We start from the raw sequence: 26861 nt of genomic DNA on the forward strand, positions 1-26861 counted from the left end.
ATTGCATCCCAACGTCACAAGAGGGGTGCGGGGAACTCGTCGCCTCACCTCACCCGTCCCTCGCTCCGCGGTCCGCCCCGTTCCCGTCTCAACCGAGCACCACTACCCTTATAGTTGCGAAAATTCGGTGCGGGCCGGCAAACCCCACAAGCACCGTGGCAACCCGGATAGAAATCCCAACCGTGAACCCCGCGGTCCAAGGCGCTGAACCCCACGGCCGGGCATGAACCCCGCGGTCCCGAAAAACCCCACGGCGCCCATGAACCCCGCGGTCCAAAGAAACCACACGGCGCGTTTCAACCCCACGCACGGGCAAAAGCGGGGAAACACCCTTGCTGGGGGGAAGGCTTGGCAAGAAGGAGAGAGAGGACGACGGCACGAGAGAGAGGACGCGAAAAAGGACCAAGGAAGGTATGACGATGTGCTTCCTACGTAGCGCAGATTGGTGGGTTGGTTGTGCACGGGCGCAACTCGCGCGATGGAGCGTTGACGCGCCGACTCCACGGCGGGGCCGACGGGGTGCTCCGGACGCGTTGACGGGACGGCGCGGGCCGACGCCCTCGGTAGCGCGGACGGGGGCCGACGGGTGTCGACGCCCTCGGTAGCGCGGACGGGGCCGACGGGTGTGCGACGGACGCGTTCACGGGACGGCGCGGGCCGACGGGCGCCGACGGCCCCGGTAGCGCGGACGGGGTCGACGTTGTGCATGGACGCATTGACGGGACGGAACGGAGCGACGGGTGCTTAACGGCCCCGGTAGCGCGGACGGGGCCGACGGTGTGCTCGGGACGCGTTGACGGGACGGCGCGTGGCGACGGCCCCGATAGCGCGGACGGGACCGACGGTGTGCTCGGGACGCGTTGACGGGACGGCGTGGGCCGACAGACCCGATAGCGCGGACGGGGCCGACGGTGTGCTCGGGACGCGTTGACGGGACGGCGCGGGCCGACAGACGCCGACGGGCCCAGGAGCGCGGACGGGGTCGACGTTGTGCATGGACGCATTGACGGGACGGCGCGGGCCGACGGGTGCCGAGGGCTCCGATAGCGCAGACGGGGCCGACGGTGTGCTCGGGACGCGTTGACGGGACGGCGCGGGCCGATAGGTGCCGACGGCCTCGGTAGCGCGAGCGAGGTCGACGTTGTGCATGGACGCGTTGACGAGACGGAACGGGCGGACGGGTGCTCGACGGAGCCGGTGGCATCGACGGGGCCGACGGTGTGCTCGGGACGCTTTCACGGGACAGCGCGGGCCGACGGGTGCCGACGGCCTCGGTAGCACGAACGGGGTGGACGTTGTGCATGGACACGTTGACGGGACGCAACGGAACGACGGGTGCTTAACGGAGCCGGTAGCACCGACGGGGCCGACGGTGTGCTTAACGGGGCCGACGGGTGCTTGAGGCCCCGGTAGCGCGGACGGGGTCGATGTTGTGCATGGACGCGTTCACGGGCACAACCAACCCACCAATCTGCGCTACGTAGGAAGCACATCGTCATACCTTCCTTGGTCCTTTTTCGCGTCCTCTCTCTCGTGCCGTCGCCCTCTCTCTCCTTCTTGCCAAGCCGGTTTAGGGTTTAGGGTATGTGGGGGGGATGGAATAAATCCTATTACGCCATGTGAGGAGGTGACTAGATAATGCAAAAGTTTTACGCCATGTGAGCAGGTGACTAGGATAATGCAAAAGTTTTAAAAAATCCTGATTGGGCCACGTGGGCGTGCGGCGAAGGCGAAGGCATTTATGTAAATCTTTTGACAAATTATATATGTGGCCGACATGTGGCTGTTCGAGCTCGAGACGGGCTGTAGCAAAACGTCCGCGCTAGCCACCCTGCCAAAGTGCGATTGTGTTTTCTAGGTGCAGAGTTTAATTATATATTGTGAATGCAAAGAGGTCGATGCTCTGTCGGACGCTTAAGTATTGATTCCCTCGTAGTAATCGCTGCTTTCATTAGTATGATTCACTAAAAATAGTGGAAAATATTGAAACATTTCAACAAAAAAAAAGGTATATATAAAATGTACTATCCCGCGCTTCGTTCCCTCCGTTTTGCATGCGTTCATGGAAGCTACCTGATGACACTGAGCGACTGAGGAGCGACTAGTGCTGTGGCCGTCCTGGCCTCTTCAACTTTGCAGCAGCTGTGACGATTCTCTCTCTCTCTCTCTCTCTCTCTCTCTCTCAATGACAATGTCTCTCTGTCAAGTAACTTTTTCAGCAGATTATTTCTTATTTCTGGCTGCCATGTGCTGCGTATAGTTTATCTCCTGTACCTCAATAGCTTTCAATCAAATTTCCCTTATGGTACTCGAACTAACAATGTTTGTGCATTTACTGAGTTCGCATCACAAGCCTTGCATCCTGGCTTGGCTGCCGGGAACCATATCTAGGTGAAGTTTCTGTGAGTGCGTGCATGGATTCAGCTTCTGTTAGATTATTGTTAATCTTGGAACTTCATCAACCTATCAGCAACATACCACGGACAAGCGGTGCAAGCTCAACGGGGATGTTGCTTCACCTAAAGCCAAGAACGTAACATGCTTGGTTGTACGAAGACACTAAACGGTTAAATCTTCAAACCCAGGTTTAGGGTTCTCATGTTTGAAGGAAGATATTTTGAAATTGTGCTGCCTTCAGTAGCACAAGAGAACACCACAGGGCTCCTTGTCTCCATGCAATGAAGATCGGACACCGTACTCTCATACTCAGGTAATCATCAAATCTTGGGAGACTTTTCGTTCATTTAATTTAACGTTTTCCACTAGACTATTTTCTAGTGGGAATTTGCAGCTGCAGGCATTTACATGGATTTATGGCTGTCAAAAAGGCCAGGTCTAGGGTTATTAATGCTAAAGTACCCGAGGTATGTAGATGTTTCACAATACTTTTATTGTTTGCCAAGGCTGTTCTTCAACATACACATCCTCAACTGAGGGTTTAGGGTTTATAGGGCTTGGGGAAGCTACTGCTTGTTGTGTTTTCAACCTAAAGACATCTATCATTTGGGATATAGCTTTGCTAGGTTTAGTCATGCACCTTTGTGACAAACAAGGTAAGGGAAGGTTAACCTCGTCAGGTTCAGCATGAATTAAAGCTAGCCTTTGGCCTTCGTGCATCCACATTTGACTTTCTAGATACCACAGGTACCTATCACATTATGACTGGAGATATCTCTACTCCTTATAAAATACGGGTTGCACAAGACTTAGAAGCATGCCTGCAAGATGGGAAATTAGACATGTTCAATATGTTTTAGGGTGTTTCTACAATTGTCTAAGGCTTTGTAGAATCACAATGTCCCCTCGGCTTTAATGAGGCCCCTCACAAAAGGATCATCCTGATACAACCGCAAAGAACCAAATTCAGAAAAAGGAAGAAGTGAAGGAAAGAGAGAGAAACCATGCCAATTTTTAGAAAAAGAGAACCTCGATAGGCGCCAAACGCTGAGTTGGACCGTGGAACTGACGATGGTGGCTCGTGGAAGCTCTCACACTACTTTATGTGGCAGGCGTCCTCAACTTTATTCTTAAGCTAGTAAACATTCTTCGTATGGCCAACTACAAGAGGTTCCCTTCTTTTAGTGGCGCATCACCTCATTTGCACCTGCAATTTTTCTCTATTTATTTTCTTATTTTGGTTTCTGTGGTCCAGGATCAGCAGAGATCAAGCACATTAATTTTGGGTCTCTGCGCAAGGTGCACTCTCACATGCAAGTGTTAGTCCAATGTTATTTACCTATTCAATCGAACAGTGTACAGTGTACTTTCCCGCACAGGTATTAATCCACTGTCATTTGCCTTTCCGGTTGAGCAGTGTGCTGTAACATAGAGGCATTAGTCCAGTGTTATGCACCTTGTCTTACGGGTAACCTAATGCCTAACAATAGACTTATCTTGTGGGATTTTACAACTTCAGCCTGTTTATATCAATATTTTTTGAGTCAGTAGTAACGTTCCAAGGCAGACCATGATTGAACTCAAAATAGGTTGATGCGTTTGCAACCACTTTTATCGTAAACCTGAGGTTGTTCTTGAACGTGCAGATCCTCAAATAGAGTTATGATTTTGTGTCCTTGCCAAACGGGGAGCTTATTGTGCTACGTCATCTTTACCGTGTCTAGCCATGTACCTTTTTTGACAAACAAGGTAATGGAAGATTTTCACAATCTTGTTGAGCACTAGGCTGACCTCAGGCCTTCGTGATTTTTCCATGACTATTGTTGATGAAATAGGCATGCATGCACACATTTGCACACACATATGCACACACAGTTGGTTTTGTAAAAAGAATGGTGTCTCCAACTTTTAGGACAGGGCAATCATGGGGTGTGCAAGGCTTTGGAAGCATGGTCGCTGGCAGGATGGCAAAGGTAGTCTCACGTTTATGATGAACTGGAATTTCACTCTTTTGTTGTCTATAACCTATCTTATTGTCACTTGCTTTGTCTACTTAATTGGGTGGGAGTTATACAACTGAGTTTGATCTCAATTTGATATGTTGCCCCTATCATCTCCTCTAGCATTTGATATATGCCATTAGTGCAATCTAAATGTGTAGCCTTGGTTTTCTCCAAATCTATAAAGACAAGATGTCAAGGATCAGGGATGTTGTTGAGAGCCTCGTTTGGGCACTATCCCAGCCACCCCACTATCTTACCCGCTAACCTGAGTTGATGAATGCTCTTTATTTGTGTGTGTGTGTGTGTGTGTGTGTGTGTGTGTGTGTGTGTGTGTGTGTGTGTGTGTGTTCACGTCCACCTACAGAGAAGTGTGTTTTCATGGGTTTAAGAAGTGTGATTTCATCAGTGTTTGGAGCCTTTGCTAATGCCTACTCCTACACATGCGAGTGGCAGGGATTTCTTACGTTATACTGCCAAAATTTTACAAGCCATTTTATCACCAAGCTTTGTCCTTGGTGGATTGACATTCAATATGTCGCACAAACTCAATGTTCACTATAAATATGAGAAGGTCAAGATGTTCCATCTGAAAAGGAGCAATTCGTCTGATTCTGGTCCCGAGAGGAACATTGCAACAATGTTTGCACAGGCATTCCTCCGCTGTGGTCCATGAAAGCCAGATTAGGCCCTCCTAGTGATGCCCATCCTGGCATACACTCGCCTCCAATGTCCCCTTCCGGGAGTATCAATTCCGGATCTTCACTACTTGAGTTTGTTGATAGCCGTCTGATTTGTTTGAATGCAAGTCGCATTGGTACTCCTAGATTGTCTAGTTCAAGACGCTATACCAGCATGTGTAAAAGTGAACTTTCATCTTCTTCTGATTCACAACGAGAGCATGTCCTTGACTGTGTCTGTTCGATCTTAGCCTTCAGCATTAAGCCTTCTACTCTGTCACAAAAGTGATGATGTGCCGACCAGAAGCCAGCGTTTGCATTATATGAACCCATGAATCAAAGAAAGATTACATAATTGGGCATGTGTTCTTGTGTTTATCGAACCATGGTTGATTAGACATACTTGTATCCCTAAGTGGGGAAGTATGAATGGCCATTGACATGCTTAACAGGCATGAAGGACTATATCCTCTCACCTTATTGCAAGAGAGATATAGATGGATACAAATGTATAGAATAGATGGAATCTACCTTACGCACACAGTGTAGAACATGCATGATGACTTGCATTGAATGCTGTTTTGAAAATGCTTGAGCATTAAGTATTCTACTCAAAAAGAGCTTTCATTTGATTGCCATATTGAAGCTTTTGTTATCAGTTTTCCGCCGATTCTAGAATGTTCTAAAAGCTTCAAGTCAAGGGGAGTATTCCAAAAGAAGGACAAGTGTCAAGACACTTGTTACATGTGTAAGGACACTTGTCAAAGACAAAAGACAATTCACTTCTTTTATTTTTACAAAAGGTAAGACACTTGTGCCAAAAAACTTCAAACATGTAAGGACACTTGGCAAACATTATTTAGCTTTTAGACAGACAAGTGTCAAGTTTTGTAACTTATTCATTAACTAGGAATATTCCATCTTGTTTGCGACCCTCTATTTTTAGAAATGAAGGTTTTCTCCTCCCTTGAAAGGAGGGAGCATGGTTGCAAGATTCGAACTCAAGCTCGTCAAATGTTTACACCCCAGACAAGTGCCATGTGTGATCTACGATGCCCTAAATTATAATTAAAAAAAGGCATGATGTGGCCTTCCCCCCTTCGTGCGCAGCCGTGGCCTCCCATGCTCCTTTCGCCAACATACGTATGTGTGTCTCCTGCTCCACATATGTTGCCGCCACATGCCCCCCCCCCCCCCCCCCCCCCCCCCCCCCTTTCCCTTTTCGCGCAGGTGTTTTCCTGGCTTCTCCAGAGAAGTATCTTCAACAAATTCCGCTTTTCTGACAATTTTTTGAAATCGGTACGATCCTTATTCAAGAGGCATGTTCATCCATATAAAAATAGCCTCTTCTCACATTTTGGAGATCACCTCTTCTCTCTCTGTTGGAGAGAGAGAGAGAGAGAGAGATTCGTTGATGTGTGAAATCTTCGGAAGTGCGGTGCAAATTTGACGTGGAAGTAGTGTACGTTGCAAAACCCCTTCCGAAAACCTTACTCTCGTCGGCGAGAGTGGGGTTTTTATGATTGCACAAACTGGTACAAACTGAATGCATGTGACTGATGCAAGTCTAGGCTATGTCAGTGATGACGACGGGGATGACGACACCGACTTAAGGGCTAAAATCTGCAATCTTTTATCTGCTGTCCAAAAACGCTATGGGCTGAAATTTGCTGCAAGTCCAAAAACGCTGATTTTGGGGTTGTTTCTTTAGGTCTGTCGTTGAAAATCTGCAGGGTTTTAGGGCTGAAAACTGAGGTTCTTAAGGCTGAAATTGCTGGTCTTTCCGGCCTGAATCTGCTACTCTTAAAGGGCTGAATCGGCTGTGACCAAAAACGCTAGGCATGGGGGGTTTTGCTGGGGATGGCAAGGCTGAAAACGTTGGTGTTTGCAGGCTGCTGAAAACGCTAGGAGAACTGTTGCATTTTGTTGGGTAAAAACGCTAGGGAATGCTGGTGCGTTTTGGGGTAAAAACGCTAGAGCTATGCTGGTCTAGGGTTGTTGAAAAACGCAAAGGATGCCTGCAAGAGGGAATCGCCTAGCACTTGGGGAGTCTTGCTTGAGAAGTTGCTTGTTGAGCGGTGGAGCTCTTGTTGCCTCTTCTCCATTTAGTGCTAGCCTAGGTTTGCTTATATACAAACTTACTCAATTTGCCCTACCTACTTCCAACAAAAGTCACTTAAAAATAATAAGTGAAAAATGTCAAAAATAGGAAAAATAGGCTAAATGCATTGGAAAATTCCCCTGAAGGATTCTGATGGATTCTGATGGGAATGCTGATGATCATGTTGTGTGCAACCAGAGGATATGCATCTACACTAAGTGTCTGGGCATGCACGGTCTACGAATAGACTCACAAAAGTGCCAGATCACTTCTAATCTAGACTGATTGGACTGATTGAACCCTGATCATGTTGTAGCTTGTCCACGGACACATAGGGTTGGATGTGTCACGTGACATTATTAGCAGTTGCTTCTGAGGGCGCTCCAGCTTTTTGTATCAGTTGCTTTTGGGCCTAGAGCCTTTATAGTTGAGACCTTAGGGACACTTTGGTAGATCAATGCACGGTTACATAGATGCAAATTGACTCCTCGGCATTTGTACTTCGTGATTTAAGAACTATCGAAGGGGGCGGAAGACTGAGGGACCACTGTGACACGACGGCACTTTGACTAAAAGCTCAAGTGTTAGATTTTTAGTCATGACTATTGTTTGCAATTCTGTCGAAGGTGGTAGAAGGTCGAAAAACTCTCTCAAGAGGATGATGTGGAAGAGGTAGATGGTACCATAAGACGACCTCAGGGACGGCGGTTTTCCTGTCAGGCTGAGGACTTCAAATTGAAATCATGAATACAAGAAGCACTCTTGGAAGGGACGGAAGTTCGCGTCTTTTCCCGAATATCTCGGTCAACAGGTAAAATTGGAGGAGTTTGGCAGAGAAGGGGTCCATAAGGAAACACTGACGACGTTTTCACTTTGAGGACAACTCCATTCTTCTTCTCCACCTTTTAGTCGCATGTTCAAGTGAGGAAGTCGAGCAAATGTAAGTTTCAGAAAATATACTCCATCTTCTAACGACAACAACGATGACTATTACACCTTTGGAACCACTTTTAGCAAAAAGAGAAATCACTTGATTCGGGATACTTTCCTGCCGTCGCGGCCCTTCGGAACGTGTCTTGGAAGGGAAAAATAGAACGATATTGTTGCGATCTACTAAAAGTTATTCAACGATATTGTCTGAATCAAAAAATTGCTAGTATTCAACAATTTGTGGATCATGCTCCGAACAGTTTCTCAATGATTTTATGCCTCGGACAATAAAGAGAGAAGAAAGCCAAGAAGCTTGTTCAACAAAGGAAATCCACAACCCCACACTCATCCGTTGAGTGAAACGGGAATATCTCAAGCAGGGAGGAGGGGTGAAGTGGGACATGTCTTAGCTTCAAGGTACACCTCAAAACTGAAGAGAATTTGTCATGTTCTCCATCCCCATCCACTTTGCATCAAGAGCCAAAAAGTGCTCTTAACCAAATTATCCGGTGGAACTAGCTTACCTTTCTGTTCTTTTCTTGTGGCTTGTGGCATATTGATAGCCTCGCTGGCCTCCCATGTCCACTAGCACCTCAATCTAAATCGTCGGAATTCTCTGATGAACCATCAGTAAATTCCTTTGCTTCGTCAGAACCCTCGAATACACTATCAGCTTATTCCCTTACTTCTTCGGAATTCTCTTATGAACTTTCATCCAAATCCCTTGTTTCTTTCTTTTTCATGGACTCTTGTCCCGTTGAGGTGGACACTAGCTTATCCGCATGATAGGTCAATGAGCCGGCATGCATACCAAAACCTTGCTTGGATAAGTCAAGTTACCTGAATGCATAGCAAACCCTTGCTTCGTAACCGGCTTGGACACTCCAGGCGGAATAGAAAAAGCATAGACCAAAAATATCAAGGTAAAGTTCCAGTATCCGAGGAGTATCTGCTAGGTCCTCCTCAATCCATTTCGCAATTAATGCTCGATGTTTCTTAACTAGGAACCACCGTTCACTTTACCTTTATCTTTCCTGTCGTGGAAAGCCAATATCTGTTCCGGTACAAGAATCTCCTCGCTCTCTTTTTCATTCGGGAGTTGTCACTGCTCCAAAATCATCTTCTCATTCTTTCGTTTGTTCTTTATTTTGTTTCCGAAGGCATGCCTTCTCAAACTGGAAGAGCACCCAAAGTCGCGTTGAATTGTGTCGGCTGCCTTTTGAAGCCGTGCTTGAGACTTTTCAAGAGCCTCGTGTACCTTGGCAAAAGCAGTATTCAGATCTAGATCATATTGATCTAGCTCTAAACTTTATCTTGGATTTGGAGAATGTTCTGATCTACCAGCTGATTCCTTTTATCGTCACGTGACACATCCAATCCTATGTGTCCGTGGACAAGCTACAACATGGTCAGGGTTCAGTTAGTCCAGTTAGTCTAGATTTAGAAGTGATCCGACACTTTTGTGAGTCTGCTCGCAGACCGTGCATGCCCAGACACTTAGTGTAGATGCATATCCTCTGGTTGCACACAGCATGATCATAAGCATTCCCATCAGAATCCATCAGAATCCTTCAGGGAATTTTCCAATGCATTTAGCCTATTTTTCCTATTTTTGACATTTTTCACTTATTATTTTTAAGTGACTTTTGTTGGAAAGTAGGTAGGGTAAATTGAGTAAGTTTGTATATAAGCAAACCTAGGCTAGCACTGATTGGCAGAAGAGGCACCAGGAGCCAAGCTCAACAGGCAACTTCTCAAGCAAGAACCCCCTTGGTGGTTTTCCCTCCAAGCAAGAAGATCCACTTCCCTAGCGTTTTCATCAGAAGACCCATCGCCAAACAGTCCCAGTCAGCTAGCGTTTTCTGCAGGCTTCATCGCCAAAGGACTCCTCAACCTAGCGTTTTTGCTCCAGTCACATCATCGCCAAGCATCTGCAGCCTTAGCGTTTTCAGCATGTTAGAATTGCCCTCAGCCATGGCGATTTTCAACAGGTAAAGATCATCAATGTTCAGCCCTAAGAACCATCAGATTTCAGCCCCAAGTAATCGCAGATTTTCAGCCACAAAACCAGCAAAGGTAGCGTTTTCTCTTGCATTTTACCGCAGAAGAATTCAGCCTATCAACGTTTTTGGACAACAGATAAAGAGTAGCAGATTTCAGCCATAGCGTCGGTCTCGTCGTCGCCGTCGTCGACATCGACCTAGCCTAGATTGCATCAGTCACATGCATTCAGTTTGTACCAGTTTGTGAAATCAATAGTAGACCACTCTCGCCGACGAGAGTGGAGCCTTCGGAGGAGGGTTTTACAACATCTTGGTGTCGTATTCTCTTCTCTCTCTATCTCTCAATCTCATACACTTGTTACAATCATTGCACTCTCTCATTAAGAATAAAGGGCTCTCCCTTCCATAAGAACAAAAGGAATCTTGAGCACAGTTTGGAGCACTCATCTTGAGCAAAGTTCAAACATTCATTCCGCTACACCTTACATTTATCCTTTCTTTTCTTGTGCCCTGGGACCTGCGAGTAGCGTCTTTCGCTCCCCCTGTCCAATGGCATGTCAGTGTCAATCATCGAAACCCTAAGATGCAATATCATCTGATTCCTCTATCTCTAGAATCCTTTGATAGACTTGCATATGGTTTCCTTAGCTCGTTGGAACTCTCTAATTCTCCAGAATCTTGTGATGAGATGTCATCCAATTCCCTTGCTTCGTTCTCTTCACTGGCAAACTCTTGTCTTTCTGAGGTGGATACTATCCTGTCCGTTGCATAAGTCAATGAGCCGGCATCCATTCCAAATCATTGCTTAGCCATGTCCCATAAGTCTCTGAATGGAGTTAGGCTTCTGGTTTAAAGCATAGTCTTGAATCTCTCTAGCAAACCACACCAAAACCACTCATTATGGTCTTTCAAAGTAATCTTCCGAAACGAAGACACTAGCAAACAAGTATCCCAATACCTCTGGGAGTAGTCACCCAATGTATCTTTCTCAGTCATTTTCAAGTGATGCCAAGTCGTGATGACATCTCTTTCATATTCATCTAATATCCAAGTTGACGTGAAAAAAAAAAGAAGAATTTTAACCACGTCGCATGTAGTTCTCTGCGTAAGAACAAAGTAGATCACTATGCCTACATCGTTCTTTTCAAGTAAGATTCCGCCTTTCTTTCCTTGGAATGTTTTGAGAATCGCTCCCCAAAGAAGGCGACGTCAAATTGTTGTACAAACTCAAGGGCTTGATGGGTGTCCAGGTAGCTTGAAAAACGTCTGAAACTTGACGGCCTAACTCCCTTCCTTGAACTCCTTGGTTTTGTTGTTGATCTGGTCATTGTTCAAAGAGGACGATCTCTCCTCCTCTAAACTGCTAGACTTTTTCAAAAATCTGCTTTAAGCAAATGTTGTCTTTTGTGCTTAGAAATTTAGAAACCTTCTTAGCACCTTCGAATGATTCAAATGGCGCCTTCCCCATGTGTCATTGTAGGCAAACTCCACCAAGGGCAAAACTTTTCCTATTGAGTCTTCTGATTCGAAATATAAGACTTCAACCAATCCAAAACCATTTAATTGGCTGTTTCAAATTGCCCATTTGTCTTCGGGTGGAACAAGGACGAGAATTACAATTGTGTGCCAATGTTCTCCCAGACTGCCATCCAAAGCAACTAGTAGACATGAAGTTGGGCAACTGTGATGTTCTCTTGCCTTGAAAGGACAAGAATCACGTGACGCTCCAGATCTGGAGCTGTACAATTACCGTGATGCAGGATAAGCCAATCGTCCTCAAAGTTCGGCTGTCTGAACAAAAACCTGAATGAATTATCTAGTTGTTTTAATACTTTTGAACTCTGTTTGAGGAAGTACTATTTGAAATTTGCTTGAAATGGATGGTATCTGATTTAAACATGTCTTGGTGGCAATTTGAATTGTTTGACTTTGGTTTCAATGATTGGCGATTTTATTCCCATGTGGACTAGTGAGAAATGATGTTTGGGAATGCTTGCTCATACTCATGGCCTGGATCCTTGTGGTTATTTGCGGGGGGAGTATTGAATGTTTGAAAAGTGTTCTTTTTTCTCATGGCCCGGACCCTTGTGGTTTATTATGGGGGGGAGTATTGTTGTTGTTACTCATGGCCCGCACCTGGATGGTTATTTACGGAGGGAGTATTAAGAATTCTGAGCAATGTTTACATCGGGTAGAGATCGCTCAAGTGTCAATCTTGATGCGTGGAGACCGTAACACTTCCCTCTTTATTTTTAATTGTTGTCCTCAATAATATCCTTGGTTATGAAATCGTTGAAACGACTGTTCGACGAGCGTATTGATTTTCAAGTGGCGCTTAACTCAAGTTGATGCCTTATCAAATACTTGAGGTAAGAAGTCTTATGAGACAGCTTGACCATTTTTATCAAGAACCAATTTGGGTTCAAGTGGAATATAACGAGTGGTATCCTCCAAACTCAAGACTTCCTCCAAAAAAAACACTCGTTCATCCTCTCCCAACCACTCCTTCAAGCGGCTAGCATAGAACACAAGATAGACAGTAATGTCAGAGGGTAGATCCATCCAAGATGGACAGTAATGTCAAAGGGTAGATCCAGCCTGTAGAAGACATTACTAATCTTCTTGGTAATTTGGAATAGTCCCCAATGTCACGAAGATAATTTCGAGCATTAACCAAAATAGATCGCTACAGAATCCTTCAATACATTAAGGTACACCCACATCCCATCCTGGAGATACGAGGCTGTCAATGTTGGTTTGCATAAAAGGTGGATCTTGGGCATTCTTTACGCTTTCCCTAGCAACTAAGAGCATTTCCATGCATTTAGTACAAGAAATCGGCCACGGATTGCATCTTAACCCCCTTTATTCCAGTAGTGATCGGTGGTTTCGGCTCTTAACCGTACATAATTAGCATGAACGGGCTATAGCTTGTAGCCGGGTGCTCAATACTCTTATTAGCAAACTAAATCTATGGAAGATAATGTTTCCAATCAGATTGATGTGGCGAGAGACATGCACGTAGTATATCCTCCATGGTTTGATTAGTGTGTTAGAGTCTGTCCATTGGTTTTAGGAAGATCCGAGGCAACATAGCCAAGCCGATCTCCACTTTCTGGAAAACTTTTAGCCAAAAATTGCCAATGAACTTAGGATCACGGTCACTAATGATCTCCTTGGGCAAACTATACAACTTTTCTACTATCTCCACAAAGAGCTTGCCTAACTCACGGCTCTTTACGATGGTGCGACTAGGAATATTTTCTTTGCGTCGGTCAACAACGACCAAGATGGCATCATGGCATTTGATTGGTCCGGGGCAATCCAACTACAAAATCCATAGAGATGCTAGTCCATTTCTTATCAGGAATTTGCAGAGGATGTAGTAGTCAAGTACACTATTGGCGGTCAGCTTTGTTGAGTTGACACTACGCGCATTCTCGCACATACTTCTCAGCAAAAGCTTTCGTGTGCGACCAATAGAAATACCGGCTTACTAAGGCCAAAGTATGGTGTATGCTAGGGTGTCCCAGCTTGGAGCATCAAGACACTCCAACAAAATCTTATTACGGATATCCTCATCAACGGGCACACACACTTTGCCTTGCTTAAAAAGTAATCCACCACAAATGGAGTACTATTTTGCTACCTTCCTCTTCGTAGCCAGCTTACGGGCGTTCGCATTGCCATTGCTCTCCGGGCTACGTAACCCCTCTTAGACTTGTCGCAAGATCTCACCAAAGTGAGGATCTGTCTTGGAATACCCTTTAAAAGAAAGAAAGAAATTAGTCGAGATTTCAGTGAACAAAAGAACATTCACCTCCAAGATCCTCGGTCACCACATTGTAGCACCCTTATGGTGGCATATCTTAAGTCAAACTCTTACATGAGCTCAACCCACCTTGCCTTGTGACCTCAAGGGTCAGGCCGATGCTGACCATAGACATATTTCAATGAGTGATGGAGTCCTTTCCACAAAGCGGGCAACATAGAAATGATGACACCAAATTTTCAATGCATGAATAATTGCTAGTAGTTTCTTCTCTTGTGTGGAATAACGAGTTTGTGTGTCCGTGAGCTTACAACTTTCAAATGCCATTGGTCGATCATCTTGATAGAGAACACCCTTCGCATAGTCTTTGATGAATTTCTTGGAAAATTCAGTGAAATTTCACTTGCCAAATGGTTCGTAAAATGTGCCACTGTGGGACCACTCGTCCCTTTTCGAATCAATGCGGATGCCATGGCCGAGATACAACTCCCCCGTGCGAAAAAATTTGCACTTTGATTGCTTCGCATTAAATATCTCTCGTCATAAATTATGTAAGACGAGCCGAAGGTGTTGCAAATGTTCCTCGAGTGTCGGACTATAAATAAGTATGTCATCTCCAAAAGGTAAGACCAAAAATGGTAATGTTCGTATTGTGTACGAAAACGTGGATTTCGTGACACCACGCAGTTGTATCGGTATATAATCCGAAGATCAATCTTGATGAAATATCTCGCACCTCAGAGTTGATTCATGAGACCATCCATCCTCGATAGCAGAGACTTACTCTTGATGGTGACCTCGTTGAGACCCTTGTAATCTGCACAAAAACGCATCCCATTGTCCTATTTAGGATAAGTTACGGGAGCGTTGGTCAATCCAAAAGGTAAGACCAACAATTGGTAATGTCCATATGGTGTACGAAACATAGTTTTCGGGACATCTGTCACAAACTGGTGACGTGGTAGGCCCTGTACGGACCCTTGAAATGCGTCGACAGGTTGACGTGGCAGTCAACGAAAAATCTGCCACAAAACGCACTGACATGTTGACGTGGCAGGCTGTACGGACAGCTGTACAGACATCCCGCTTCTTACGCTGATAGTTGTACGGATTTCCAAAAATTGCGTTGAGAAGCTTTTCGGGCTTAATGCTTTAAATTTTAAAAGCTTTGAAAGACCAATTGTTTTTGGAAACTTTGCTTTTGAGATGAGATTTTTGGGGCTCTGCTTTTGGACATCCCTTGTACCAATAAATAAGTGAGTTGGGCGTCATTACTCAGGGCATCTGGACGCAGAGTCTGAGAGTGAGTGCCTGTCGACTCTCTTGTACTTTGAACACAGATTAATATAAAAAGAAATACCGAAAGAGGCGCCAGTCCTTGGGGCCAGTATCTCTTGGCACAGAACTACGCCGAGTCGTGTCGACTTTTGTGAATTGTTTAAAGTGAATCTGTGCTGTGTCGCGGTAGAATCTAGACTTGGGGTGTCCAAGTTTGTTACAGTGGTATCAGAGCTCGGACGATTTCTCTTCTATCGAGAAATCCGATCCTTTTCTCGCGACATTATGGATTCCAACAAGAATCAGTCGACTTCTCTGCATTTGCGAATGCGGGAGGAGATCACGAAGAAGATTTTCATGATCAAACAAAGGAAGAGTACGGGCCACCACGGCCTACTCAGTACGAACTTGAAGAGATGGAACGTCAATAGCATGAACCACCTCTTGTAATTCCTTCTCTAAATACTTTGCTGCAAATTTTCTTTCGTATGTTTGCATGGCTTCAATCATTGTGCACTCATTAGGATGCACACATATGTCCTCCTTTTGGAAGTATGCCCTTGCAATGCACTTGTTCGATACATTCTAAAGCTTGTCGAGCTTGTCCTTTGAGCATATGATGTGATCACGCATTGCAAACAAGATGTTGCAAAAAAAAATCTTGTACATAGTTACCTCTTGAAAAGAGCAGTGCCATTATATGCTACCTACTCAGCCAAAATCTCATTCGTGAATTCTTTTTTCCATTGTCTATGGCTAGTATTGGAGGCACTCTTGCTTTCAAGGTAGTCGTATAGGTTATTCTATCTATGAAAACACTCTTTTCTTGCGTTCCTTTGAAAGTTCCAAGGTGGTAAAATACGGTACAAATTCGGTACATAAGGTATGAATCCTATATGGATTGAGATATAAGGTACGTAAAAATACCCACCATTGGTAGAAGAAACTTAAAAAAATAAAGAAAAATAGGAATTTCACAATAGAAACCTACAAATATTTAAACTATTCACTCTATATAGCGCATTGGAGAGACCTACTTGCCCCGAACATCAATCAAGTTACTTGTCACTTGCCACCTATACACTTGACAAATGCACAATACCTGTTACCATGAATGCATACATATGTGACTTGTACGATGATATGATCTCAAATTTCAATCCCACAAAGTGACAATTAATCACTGCTCATTGCAAGAACTTATAAGCAATGAATTCCACAATTAAATGGCTTCGCGAGGCATGACGGTACTGGCCCCTCTCTGCAGTGACTACTGTTATAAAGCAACCTTCAAACTATAGTTAAAGGGCTAAAAAGACCCTCATTTAAAACAAGTGAGCACACAGAGATAATCCGACCATGATTTTTTGTTTTGAAAAAAGTTGTACAATCCGTACGGTATGGATCCGTATTGTACGGTTGTACTGTACCGAGAGAATCCATATGTATGTACGTACGGTACAACCTTGTTTGAAATCAGAGCCACTTTTCTTGTCCATTTTGGGTATATTGTCACAAAGTGATGACGTGGCTACCGACAGTAAAAACCCTAAAATTCTTGCAAACCCTAATTTTGCAAAAACCTTAATTTTTGGAAACCCTAATCCTAACTGCTGGCTGGAAACCCTAAAAGCAGGCGGCCATGCCACGTGGCAACAGTGTACGGATATTTCCGAAAATCACGGAGGTGATTTAAAAAAAAATAAAATAAAATTCTAGCGACGTCGCTTTTGCAGATTTTTGGCTACGCAAATGGCCAAGGAGAAAGAGAGAGAATGATCTGCTTTATTTTTAAAACCCTAAAGAGGGTTTGAGAGAGAAATATAGAATTTGCTTTAGTTTTGAAGCTTTTGGGGCTCTGCTTTTGGGCATCCCTTGTAACCTTTAATTTAGTGGTTTAGGGCTCACTTCTCAGAGCATCTGGACGCAAAGTCTGAGAGTGAAACCCTAACCGCTCTCTTGTACATTGATGATCAATTAATGCATAAAGAAATACCGGAAGGGGCGCCAGTCTTTGGGGCCAATATCTCTAGGCACGGAACTCCGCCGGGCCAGTGCAAATCTATTGTGATCTGTGAATTGTTTTGAAGTGGTTATTTGGTGTTGTCGCGATTGATTCTTGGCTTGGAGTGTCCAAGTCTGTTACAGTGGTATCAGAGCACGGACGATTTCTCTTCTACGGGAAATTCGATCCCCAATTTTTTTTTCCCGTGGCACCTATGGCTTCAGAGAGGATCAGTCGACTCTCTTTGCATCTGGAGATGCGGACAGGGATCACAACGAAGATTCCGGCAGAGAGTATGGCCCGCCTCGGCCTACTCAGGCGGAGCAAAGAGAGATGAAGCGTCATCAATTGATAGGCGATGCAACAAAGATGATGCTCAGTTTTGCGAAGGATCCGAAATTGGCAAAATATATGAGCGAAACTTCTTTTCAGGAAGTGCATGCGCAGTGGCAGAAAACCACTACATCACCCTTGAAAACCGCTCTCAAGAAACCTTTTGATCACAAACAGTATTCAGAGAAGGAATTACAAGAGATGGTTGACGCACGGATTGCTCAGCTTTTGACGTGCAAAAGAAAGCCAAAAAGCACGGCAAAAAGCAGAAGAAAGGCACTGACTTCCCAGGATATTTGGGTCGTCAATCGACATTCGACAAGGCAAAGAAACAAAAGAAGCATGTTCGATTTGAAGGAGTAGCCAGTTCTTCTTCTTCTTCTTCTTCTTCTTCTTCTTCTTCTTCTTCTTCTTCTTCTGACAGTTCTTCCAGGTCTTCAGATTCAAGCGAAGAAGACAGAAAAGGTCAAAAGCGAAGCAAGAAACAAAGCTTCGGAAAGGGCTAGAAAAAGGCAAAGAAGGCTAAATCTCACCCAGAGACTGACAGTTCTACTGAGGACTCGTCTACAGACGGCTCAGATTCCGATGACGGAAACTTTTATGCGAATAAGAAGAATTTTTACCAAGCCAACCAGTATGACTTTCTCGAAGATAAAAAGCAAGAAAGTCCGAGAGTTTAAGGAAGGTGGCCACTCGATCAAGTTTGATACTTTTTCAGGATACTCGGACGCTTCGAAGGCTTTGTCTTTTATACAACAGTTTGACATCGCTTTCGCGGGAGGACACTACTCAGAGCACTCCAAGATTCGGAGAGCTGCCTCTTACTTTAAGGGGAATGCTTGCACTTGGTGGTCCACGCTTCTTTTAAACAAGACTGCGCCAGTTAAATTACTGAAATTTAAGAAGCTTTTTATTTCTTCTTGGTTGATGCAGGAGTATGAACGAGATATACGAGCTGCTTGGAACCATCTTCGGATGACCAAGAAAGATACAATCAATGCTTACTGTGAAAGATTTTGGAGCTCTTTTCTACCTGCCTCTTCATTCAAGAAGATCTCGTTCAAAGAACAGATTGAGCGGTTTACCTTGGGTCTACCTACATAGATCCGAGATCACTGCTTGGAACAGAAGTCAGCTTCTATTAAGGAGTTGATGAGTCATGCGAAGAGGGGCTTTGCCTTTCACTCTGGCAATCTAACCTACCCCACAGATGAGGCCATGACACAACGAGCCGAACAGACTTCTGGGAATGAAAGTAAAAAGAACAAAGAGCAATCCAAAGAAAAAGGATGCACGACCCAAGCTTACTCCTGAGGAGAGAGTTCGCTTCATCAGAGAGGGGAAGTGCTTTGGATGCGGGGAACATGGACATATCTCCGCGAAGTGCCCTGAAAAGCCACAGAAAGAACAGAATGATAAAGACGACGACAGGCTTGAGAGTTCGAGAGCAACTGAGGAACGTGACAAAAAAGGCAAATAGAAAAGCAAAACTAGTATCACATGGCGTGGGACCTGCACCGAATCTAATGAATGAAAGTACGAACTTTGTCGCTTTTTTGGATCAGGAAGCTCTTTTGAAGGAGCCAGGGCCAACTTCTTTTCACTTGGAATTGGCGGCTCCATTTGGAATTACGGCCGACAGACTGACGTCACAGGCGGAGGTAGTTCGACTGGCAGTCGGATGGGATGTTGCCATTACACCGAGCATTGGCAAACTTCGTTTGCAATGACAGGGGTGTTCAGGGCACGCGAGTGACGTTCTACTCAGGATCCTTTGGTACCACAAGAACTACGCCGTGGTTGACTGCCGGGCCAAGAAAGCGACTTTGATAAATCAAGGGCTCAAAGATTGTACTTGATAAACTTCAATTTCTTTACTCATTCTTTTGGGAGAGAACCGAACGATGGATAAAAGTTGAATATGTTTTGACCTGAACAAAACAACGCCAAGATTTTTCTCCACACTCATGCCGATTGCTTTTTAGAGGGCTTGAAGATCATACCATTGACCTGATACCTAGAAGCACGTCACCCAACCGGCCACCTTACCGTGTGAGCCGAGTACAGAATGAAAAGATTACGAACCCAGTGAAAGACCTCTTGGAAAAGAGTCTTGTCCAACATAGTACTTCACCGTATTGCTCTCCACTGTTGTTGGATTTGAGGAAAGACGGATCGTGGAGAATGTGCATTGATTATAGAGATCTCAATAAAATCACCATCAAGAACAGATTTCCGATTCCTAGGATCGATGATATACTCGACAAGTTACAGGGATCCTCGTGCTTTAGCAAGCTTGACCTGAAGAGGGGATATCATCAGATCCGAATCGCGCCGGGAGACGTCTACAAGACAGCCTTTCGGCCTACTTTTAGGTTATTTGAGTTTTTGGTGATGCCTTTTGGCTTAACCAATGCTCCTGCGACATTTAACCGGATGATGGACATGATTTTTTTTCGAGAGTACAGGCTGTTTGTTGGCACTTTCTTTGATGATATCATTGTTTTCTCCAAGAATGAGGCAGAACACAGAGATCATCTGCTTCAGAGATACACTTTTTTTTTTGGGACACTTTGTCTCAACAGCAGGAGTGCAAATGGATCCAACCAAGATAGGCACTATTCGTGATTGGCCCGATTTAAAGAAAGTCCATGAAGTTGGAAGCTTCTTGGGACTGTGTTCGTACTACAAACGGTTCATTCGGAAGTTTGCAGAGGTTGCTTCCCCTTTGCATATCTTGATACAAAAAGGAGTCCCTTTCTCGTGGAGATCCACAGAGGTGACTGCCTTTCAGACATTGAAAGAAAAATTGACTACGGAACCAGTTTTGACTTTGCCGGACTTGCAAAAGTCATTTGAAGTATATTGTGATGCTTGTGGTCGTAGTCTAGGTGCGGTCTTGATGCAAGATGGCCATGTCATTGCTTACGAGAGCCGATTGTTCTCTAGGCCGGAGATGACAACATAAATATATGAGAAAGAGCTTTTGGCGGTTATCCATGCTCTTACTCAGTGGCGGCATTACCTACTCGGAACGGATTTTACTGTCTTTACAGACCATCAAAGTTTGCGCTACTTCTTGTCACAGAAGCAGCTTTCGGAAAAGCAGATGCGGTGGGCGAACATCTTGTCACAGTTTCACTTCCAGATTGTTTATGTGCAGGGACAGAAGAATGTGGTGGCAGATGCTTTGTCTTGGAAGCCGTTAGTTTTGGCTTTTTCCGCGATACATCATGGGAGATTCGAGGATATGGTCGACCAGTATGTCACAGATACAGATTTTGCAGATATTTTTACACGGATACGGGATGGGGAGACAGTAGTAGGATACTCCCTTCGGGAAGGCTACTTGATGAGAAAATCCATGTTGTGCGTTACACAGCCGTTGAGGGAAAAGGTTATGATTGAATGCCACTGTCCACCTTTTTACGGGTCACCGCGGCATTGCCACCACCATGAAAGGGATAGAGAGATACTTCTTTTGGCCGAGACTCAAAAAGGATGTGGAAGAGTTTGTGCGCAGTATGCCAGAAGGTCAAGTTTGACAGGCATAAGGCACGGGGATTGTTACAGCCTTTACCCATACCCACCCACCCTTGGGAAAGTATTGCAATGGATTTCATTTGTGATCTCCCGAGAACACAAAATGATCACGATGATTTTCCGATTACACGGCACGTTTGAAACGATTGTCTCCGACAGAGACCCCAGATTTATGAGTTTGTTTTGGAAGGCAATTTGGGAGAACATTGGCACGCGGTTGCAGTTATCGTCATCGTTCCACTTGCAGGTTGACGGGCAATCTGAGATTGCCAATTCAGTGGTTTTAGATTTATTGAAGTCTTGTATCTCGGATCGGAAGACTCAATGGGAAAAGAACTTACCTTTGGTGGAATTTGCCTACAATAACAAGATACTCTTCGACGGGGAAGACGCCATTTGAGATTGTTGAAAGTGCTGTGAAGATTCCATCCTTCCTGAGCACGAAAGATTAGATATTTGAAGCGGATGAATATTCGCGAGATTTGGATACGACTTTTGCCAAGGTTCGCGAGACTTTGCAGAAGTCTCAAGAACGACAGAAAAAGGCAGCGGATCGCCATCGTCGCGACTTGAAATTGAAGGAGGATGATTGGGTACTCTTACGTTTTGAGAAGGCACGTCTAAGAGAGAAAAAGGGAAAGGAGAGGCTTTTTCCAAAGCTTAGTATACGATACTATATACCTTTCCAGCTTACTGAAAAGATAAATGATGTCTCCTTCCGATTGAAACTGCCAGATACTTGGAGGATTCACAATGCATTCCATGTGGATCTCTTGAAACCTTTTAAGGGTGATGTGCTTGATGATGGGGAGCTGAAGTGGAAGAAAACGAGGAGATCCTTGTTCCTGAACAGATTTTGGCGCGTAGGGATACGAAGAAAGGTAAAGTCCGAAGGCGATTCTTGGTTAAGTTCAAGAACTTTCCTGCATTTCATGCGAAGTGGATGGAGGAGGAGGACCTAGCAGATACTCCTCGGATTGTGAAACTTGACCTCACTGCTTTGGTTTAGCATAGTCTACTCCAAACGGAACTCGGAAATTCAGCTTGGCCGAAGATCTGGTGCAGTGGGATGCACAAGAGGGGAGTTACTCCGCTCCTTTGTCAACAGATGCCTTGATTTTGTTACTAAAGTCACTGATGTCTCTGTGAGCTTCAACGATACTGAGAGCTGACAGTATTCTACTGGATGACTTTATGAAATGGAATTCTTGATTATGATACTGATTTGTTCTTGACTTCTCTTAAGGCAAGAACTGATAGACGAAATGACTGCAGCATTTTGGTCTGATTGATCTCGAATAGACATGGTTGCAACAGGGGTTAATCAATCGGACATCGATGAGGTCCCGATTGGACCTAGATGTGATTGCTAGCTACATTGTCGATAAATCATGGTCTAAGATCCGAATGAATGTTGAATGTCATGTGATGTCGTGTGATGTGATTGTTGATTGGTACATGTGCTAGATGTGTATTCCTAGTACGTAGGTACTAACAGTCAGTGTCTACTAAGATCGGTTTATGGCTTTTGTCGATTTTGCAGGCGTAATCGCGATCGATTACAATGCTTTCAAGAGGGGGGTATGTCACAAAGTGATAACGTGGCTACCGACAGCAAAAACCCTAATTTTTGCCAGAAACCCTAAAATTCCTACAAACCCTAATTTCGGCCAGAAACCCTAATTTTTTAAAACCCTAATCCTAATTGTTGGCTGGAAACCCTAAAAGCAGGCGGCCATGCCACGTGGCAACAGTGTACGAATATTTCCAGAAATCACGAAGGTGGAAAAAAAAAACATTTTTTTTTAGCGACGCTGTTGTAGATTTTTGGCTACGCAAATGGCTTAAGGAGAAAGAGAGAATGATCTGTTTTATTTTTAAAACCCTAAAGAGGGTTTGAGAGAGAAATATACATTTTGCTTTTGTTCTGAAGCTTTTGGGGCTCTGCTTTCGGGCATCCCTTGTAACCTTTAATTTAGTAGTTTAGGACTCACTTCTCAGAGCATCTAGACGCAGAGTCTGAGAGTGAAACCCTAACCGCTCTCTTATACATTGATGATCAATTAATGCATAAAGAAATACCGAAAGGGGCGCTGGTCTTTGGGGCCAATATCTCTAGGCACGGAACTCAGTCGGGCTAGTGCAAATCTATTGAGATTTGTGAATTGTTTTGAAGTGGTTATTTGGTGTTGTTGTGATTGATTCTTGACTCGGAGTGTCCAAGTCTGTTACATATATACTCCAGACTACTTGGTGAGAATCAAAAAATCATCGCGGATTCCCTCTCCCTCATTCCTTACCCCAATTAGATCATACACCTCAGAATACCATCAGCCACTGCATTGGCGTCATGCTGCATCAGTTCATAACATTCTAAACACAGCTGGTCACTCGACAAGCATTTCATGAGGCGACTATTTTCAAAGGAACTCTGTTCTCATACATGTCTCCAAAAACACCAGCCAGCACTCCCAAACCCTTGCCTCATGCTCATTAGCCGAATTGGTCACGGAACAGGCTTTAGGAATGCTCGCATGGGTTATTGTATCAGGAAATGCCCTTACGTTGCAACTGTTCAACCGGGCCAGCGAAAATGCGAAACACGTTTCGGCCAGGGTGAAATGTGAAACGCTCGAAACGTTTAAGCATGCAGGTGAAACGCCTCTACTGAAACGCCTAAAAATTTTGGGGGTGCCTCTTATTATGTGTTTATATAATACTATATATATCCAAAATTAAATTTCAGTCATACATTTCACAGAGGCTCCTCTCTTGGGTGAAACGTTTCAGCGTTTCGTGTCTGAAACGTTTCGCGGTTATTATTATCAACCCAGCACATTCCAGGAGACAAAGGACCTTCTCAGCGCACATTGTGCGTGAGGAAGAGGAACATACTTGGACATTTAAGCCCGAAAAATGTGCAATAAGGTCGCTTGCAGAGCCTCATAGTTGGACGTGTAAGCCAAGAAAGTGTGCAAAGAGAGAGAGAGAGAGAGAGAGAGAGAGAGAGAGGCAGTGTATTCTTGCATGCTGCTCTAGCACATGCCATGCGCTACAATTGCTGGTATGAGTATTTGATCTTATCATGAATAGCCCTTAGATTCTTTGATGATCTTTTTGCAGTCAGCTGAGGGTTTTAAAAAGCAGTCATACAAGAAGATGGTTAAGAAGTCGCAGCTCTGCAATCATAAACAAGTTTATAATACTTGTTTTCATTTAGAGCTCTACCAATCTTGTGCCAATGATGTAGTAAGCTACCAGAAAGTTAAATCTGATGAACTCAAGTCGCACAGACGAGAGGAGCCCCTCCTTGTGAACCACATGGGGAGGCAAGTTCTGCGTACTCCATGGAGCTTCTTATCAAGCGACCAGGGTCATCTTAGGCAGACCATGACAGATTCCACAAAGACTATGAAAGAATGGTGGGCAGAAGGGCAAACCTTTATGTTGCTCGGAAGCAAGTTGTCCAGTTTTGTTGTACAGATACAGCAGCCACGCCATCATCGCCATCCTCACCGTGCCACAGAATTGGTGAGGTTTCTTGCCATCTGAAATAGCATGTAGTCATGAGAAGAGTGAGCGACACTCGATCAGGGTAACAAATATGCAATCGAATAAGCATTCACTCAGAGATGGGCATGCACAACGAGCAAGTTTGTGTGTGTGTGTGTGTGTGTGTGAGAGAGAGAGAGAGATGCATTTTAATCAACGTGTGTTGTGAGGAACAATACATAACTGAAAATACATTCAATTACACACAAAATCTACCACATTGTCTATTATATACACAAGCCCTTCACTCATTGAGGATGCACAAGGCTCAAGCCATTGAACCTTGATGTCTCGAACATCCCACCTTGGATTTAATTGCAGGCCCAACCTTAAGTCTTCGAGTTTTGAAATTAGCAACCGTTTGTCAAGTTTGAGTGGTTGTGTAACACTCATATAGGCAGTCTGATTCCTATTCATGTGCAACAACGGTAGCCTCAATCAAAGGAAAGCAAATTCAAGACAGTTTTAGACATGTATGGCAAATGCTATGATATTTCAAAGGCACAATGGGTGCTTGAGGACATCCCTTTTCAAACTGTACAGTGCTCTGTTTGATTCATTCATCAGAGGATATGCACAAGAGGGTGAAGAGATCAAACACTTGATTTCAACAAACACAGCATGCTGGCGACTTATGCTGGTACATTGAGACGTTTTGCCATAATAGAATTGTGTCATTGCTCACCTGCAAGGTCTTTAGAATGTCATCGTTTTTGGTCACGATGTGGTTGTGGAAGTCCATCTAGAAGGATGCCTTTGCACGGCATCCTTTCAATAAATCCTTGAGCTTGTTCTTTTTGAGCATATAATGTAATGAAAGCATTGCAGATGATTATGTTGTTTAAAAAAAAAAAAGCCTCTACAACACTTCCCTTGTGAAATCTTAGGTTGTTTGTTGGTTTCCCATTCTACGGACAATTCCTTGCGCTCTTTAAGCATATAGATTGTCAAATTCTTCAAAGCGTTGACCTCAAAAGAGGAAATTCTTCCGGGAGTTGACCTTAAAATAGAAGAAATTCTCTAGGCCAACAAATAGAAGCATTACATACATGTCCACTAGTGCATAAGCGAGCACCATACCTCGTCTTGAAGCCTCTTTAAGAATGTCCTTCTCCAGGACAATGGTCGTGATCCTACATCAGCCTTCAGGATGTGAACATACCTAGTATCTAGAAGGATACCCTCATGCTACATCCATTCTTAAGATTCTAGGCCTTGTTGATCTTGTCGTCAGCACATTAAGAAATCATTTTAATCATTCATGCTGCAAAAAGGAAGCGCTTCAAGAACATTCCCCTTGAGGAAGCATCACACTTGGCCGGCATATGCATAGTCAGAGTACCCATCAGTATATCATGCACCACCTACTCTGAGTCAAAGTCTCATTGTGGACTTGCTTTCCATCATCCATGGTTATAGTTGCAAGGCACCGCTTTTCAGATGGTCGTGACTCGCGAACATCTATAGGATACTCTGATGTTGCATTCCTATAAAACAAGAGTCTGTTTCCTTGCCTTTTTTTAGCGTGTACTCCAGACTATTTCATAAGAATCAGAAAAAATATTGTGGATTTGCTCTCCCTCTCAATTAGATCACCCACATTCAGAATACACATCAGTAGCTGCATCGCATGATGTCTAGGTTCAAAGCCCCTCCTGATCACTCCCCTTCTGGAGGTATCCAGCAAGCATTCCACAAAGGACACAGCATCTTCTCTACACAAGGTAGAGCGCCACACATTTACGCCAGGGAAGTAGGGTCCGTGAGAGAGAGAGAGAGAGGGAGAGAGGGAGATACCTGCAGCCGTGCAGTGTATTCTCGCTTGCTGCTGTGATGCGTGCTGTATGCTGCTGCTGTCAGCTGACCATGTCTTGCAACAGTGTTTTACAATCCGTAAGCTGTGCTAGCAGTACACCGTGCAGCCTCAACACCTGTAATAAGTTATATCGTTGTGACGAGTAAAGTCTCCGTTTGGCACGACATACTCGCTTCTGTCTCCTGACTTACGTGTCATCAATGATCATGTTCGGCGCCTGAGCACTACTAATAAGTAATAGCTATATTTAAGAGGGGGACTAATTGACACCTCCCTAGGGAGGTGGGATCAATGGTCCACAGTAGGCTTGCGAGGCGGGTGCAATCCAGGCCTTCCAATCGCTTTTTAAACTAGGTGTGTGAACTCGGGAGGTATGTGCACCACATCGAATTTGGTGTGAACTTGGTGTGAACTCAACGTGAACAAAGTGTGAGCTTGGTGTGAATTGGGG

At 44.5% G+C, this 26861-nt stretch overlaps 1 protein-coding gene across 1 annotated transcript; it reads left to right on the plus strand.

The window, feature by feature from the left end:
* The first annotated feature begins 1775 nt into the window (after positions 1–1775).
* Positions 1776–24594, plus strand: LOC147441789 (uncharacterized). Its single transcript, XM_086529914.1, has 6 exons — positions 1776–2710; positions 2792–2864; positions 3653–3696; positions 3753–3776; positions 4310–4370; positions 24166–24594. The coding sequence occupies exons 1-6, from the start codon at positions 2679–2681 to the stop codon at positions 24592–24594; spliced, it is 663 nt and encodes a 220-aa protein (XP_086386040.1). The 5' UTR covers positions 1776–2678.
* Positions 24595–26861: the final 2267 nt, after the last annotated feature.

This window comes from Adiantum capillus-veneris, chromosome 14, assembly GCF_014529385.1.
Source record: "Adiantum capillus-veneris isolate H3 chromosome 14, ASM1452938v2, whole genome shotgun sequence".
Lineage (NCBI taxonomy): Eukaryota > Viridiplantae > Streptophyta > Polypodiopsida > Polypodiales > Pteridaceae > Adiantum > Adiantum capillus-veneris.

What these genes read in the sequence shown, in the direction of transcription:
- LOC147441789 (XM_086529914.1), top strand. Translation starts at nt 2,679, where the DNA reads ATGAAGATCGGACACCGTACTCTCATACTCAG. An exon ending in CACCGTACTCTCATACTCAG is followed by an intron (nt 2,711 to 2,791) that starts GTAATCATCAAA and finishes GGGAATTTGCAG; the next exon opens with CTGCAGGCATTTACATGGAT. An exon ending in ATTTTGGGTCTCTGCGCAAG is followed by an intron (nt 3,697 to 3,752) that starts GTGCACTCTCAC and finishes TCAATCGAACAG; the next exon opens with TGTACAGTGTACTTTCCCGC.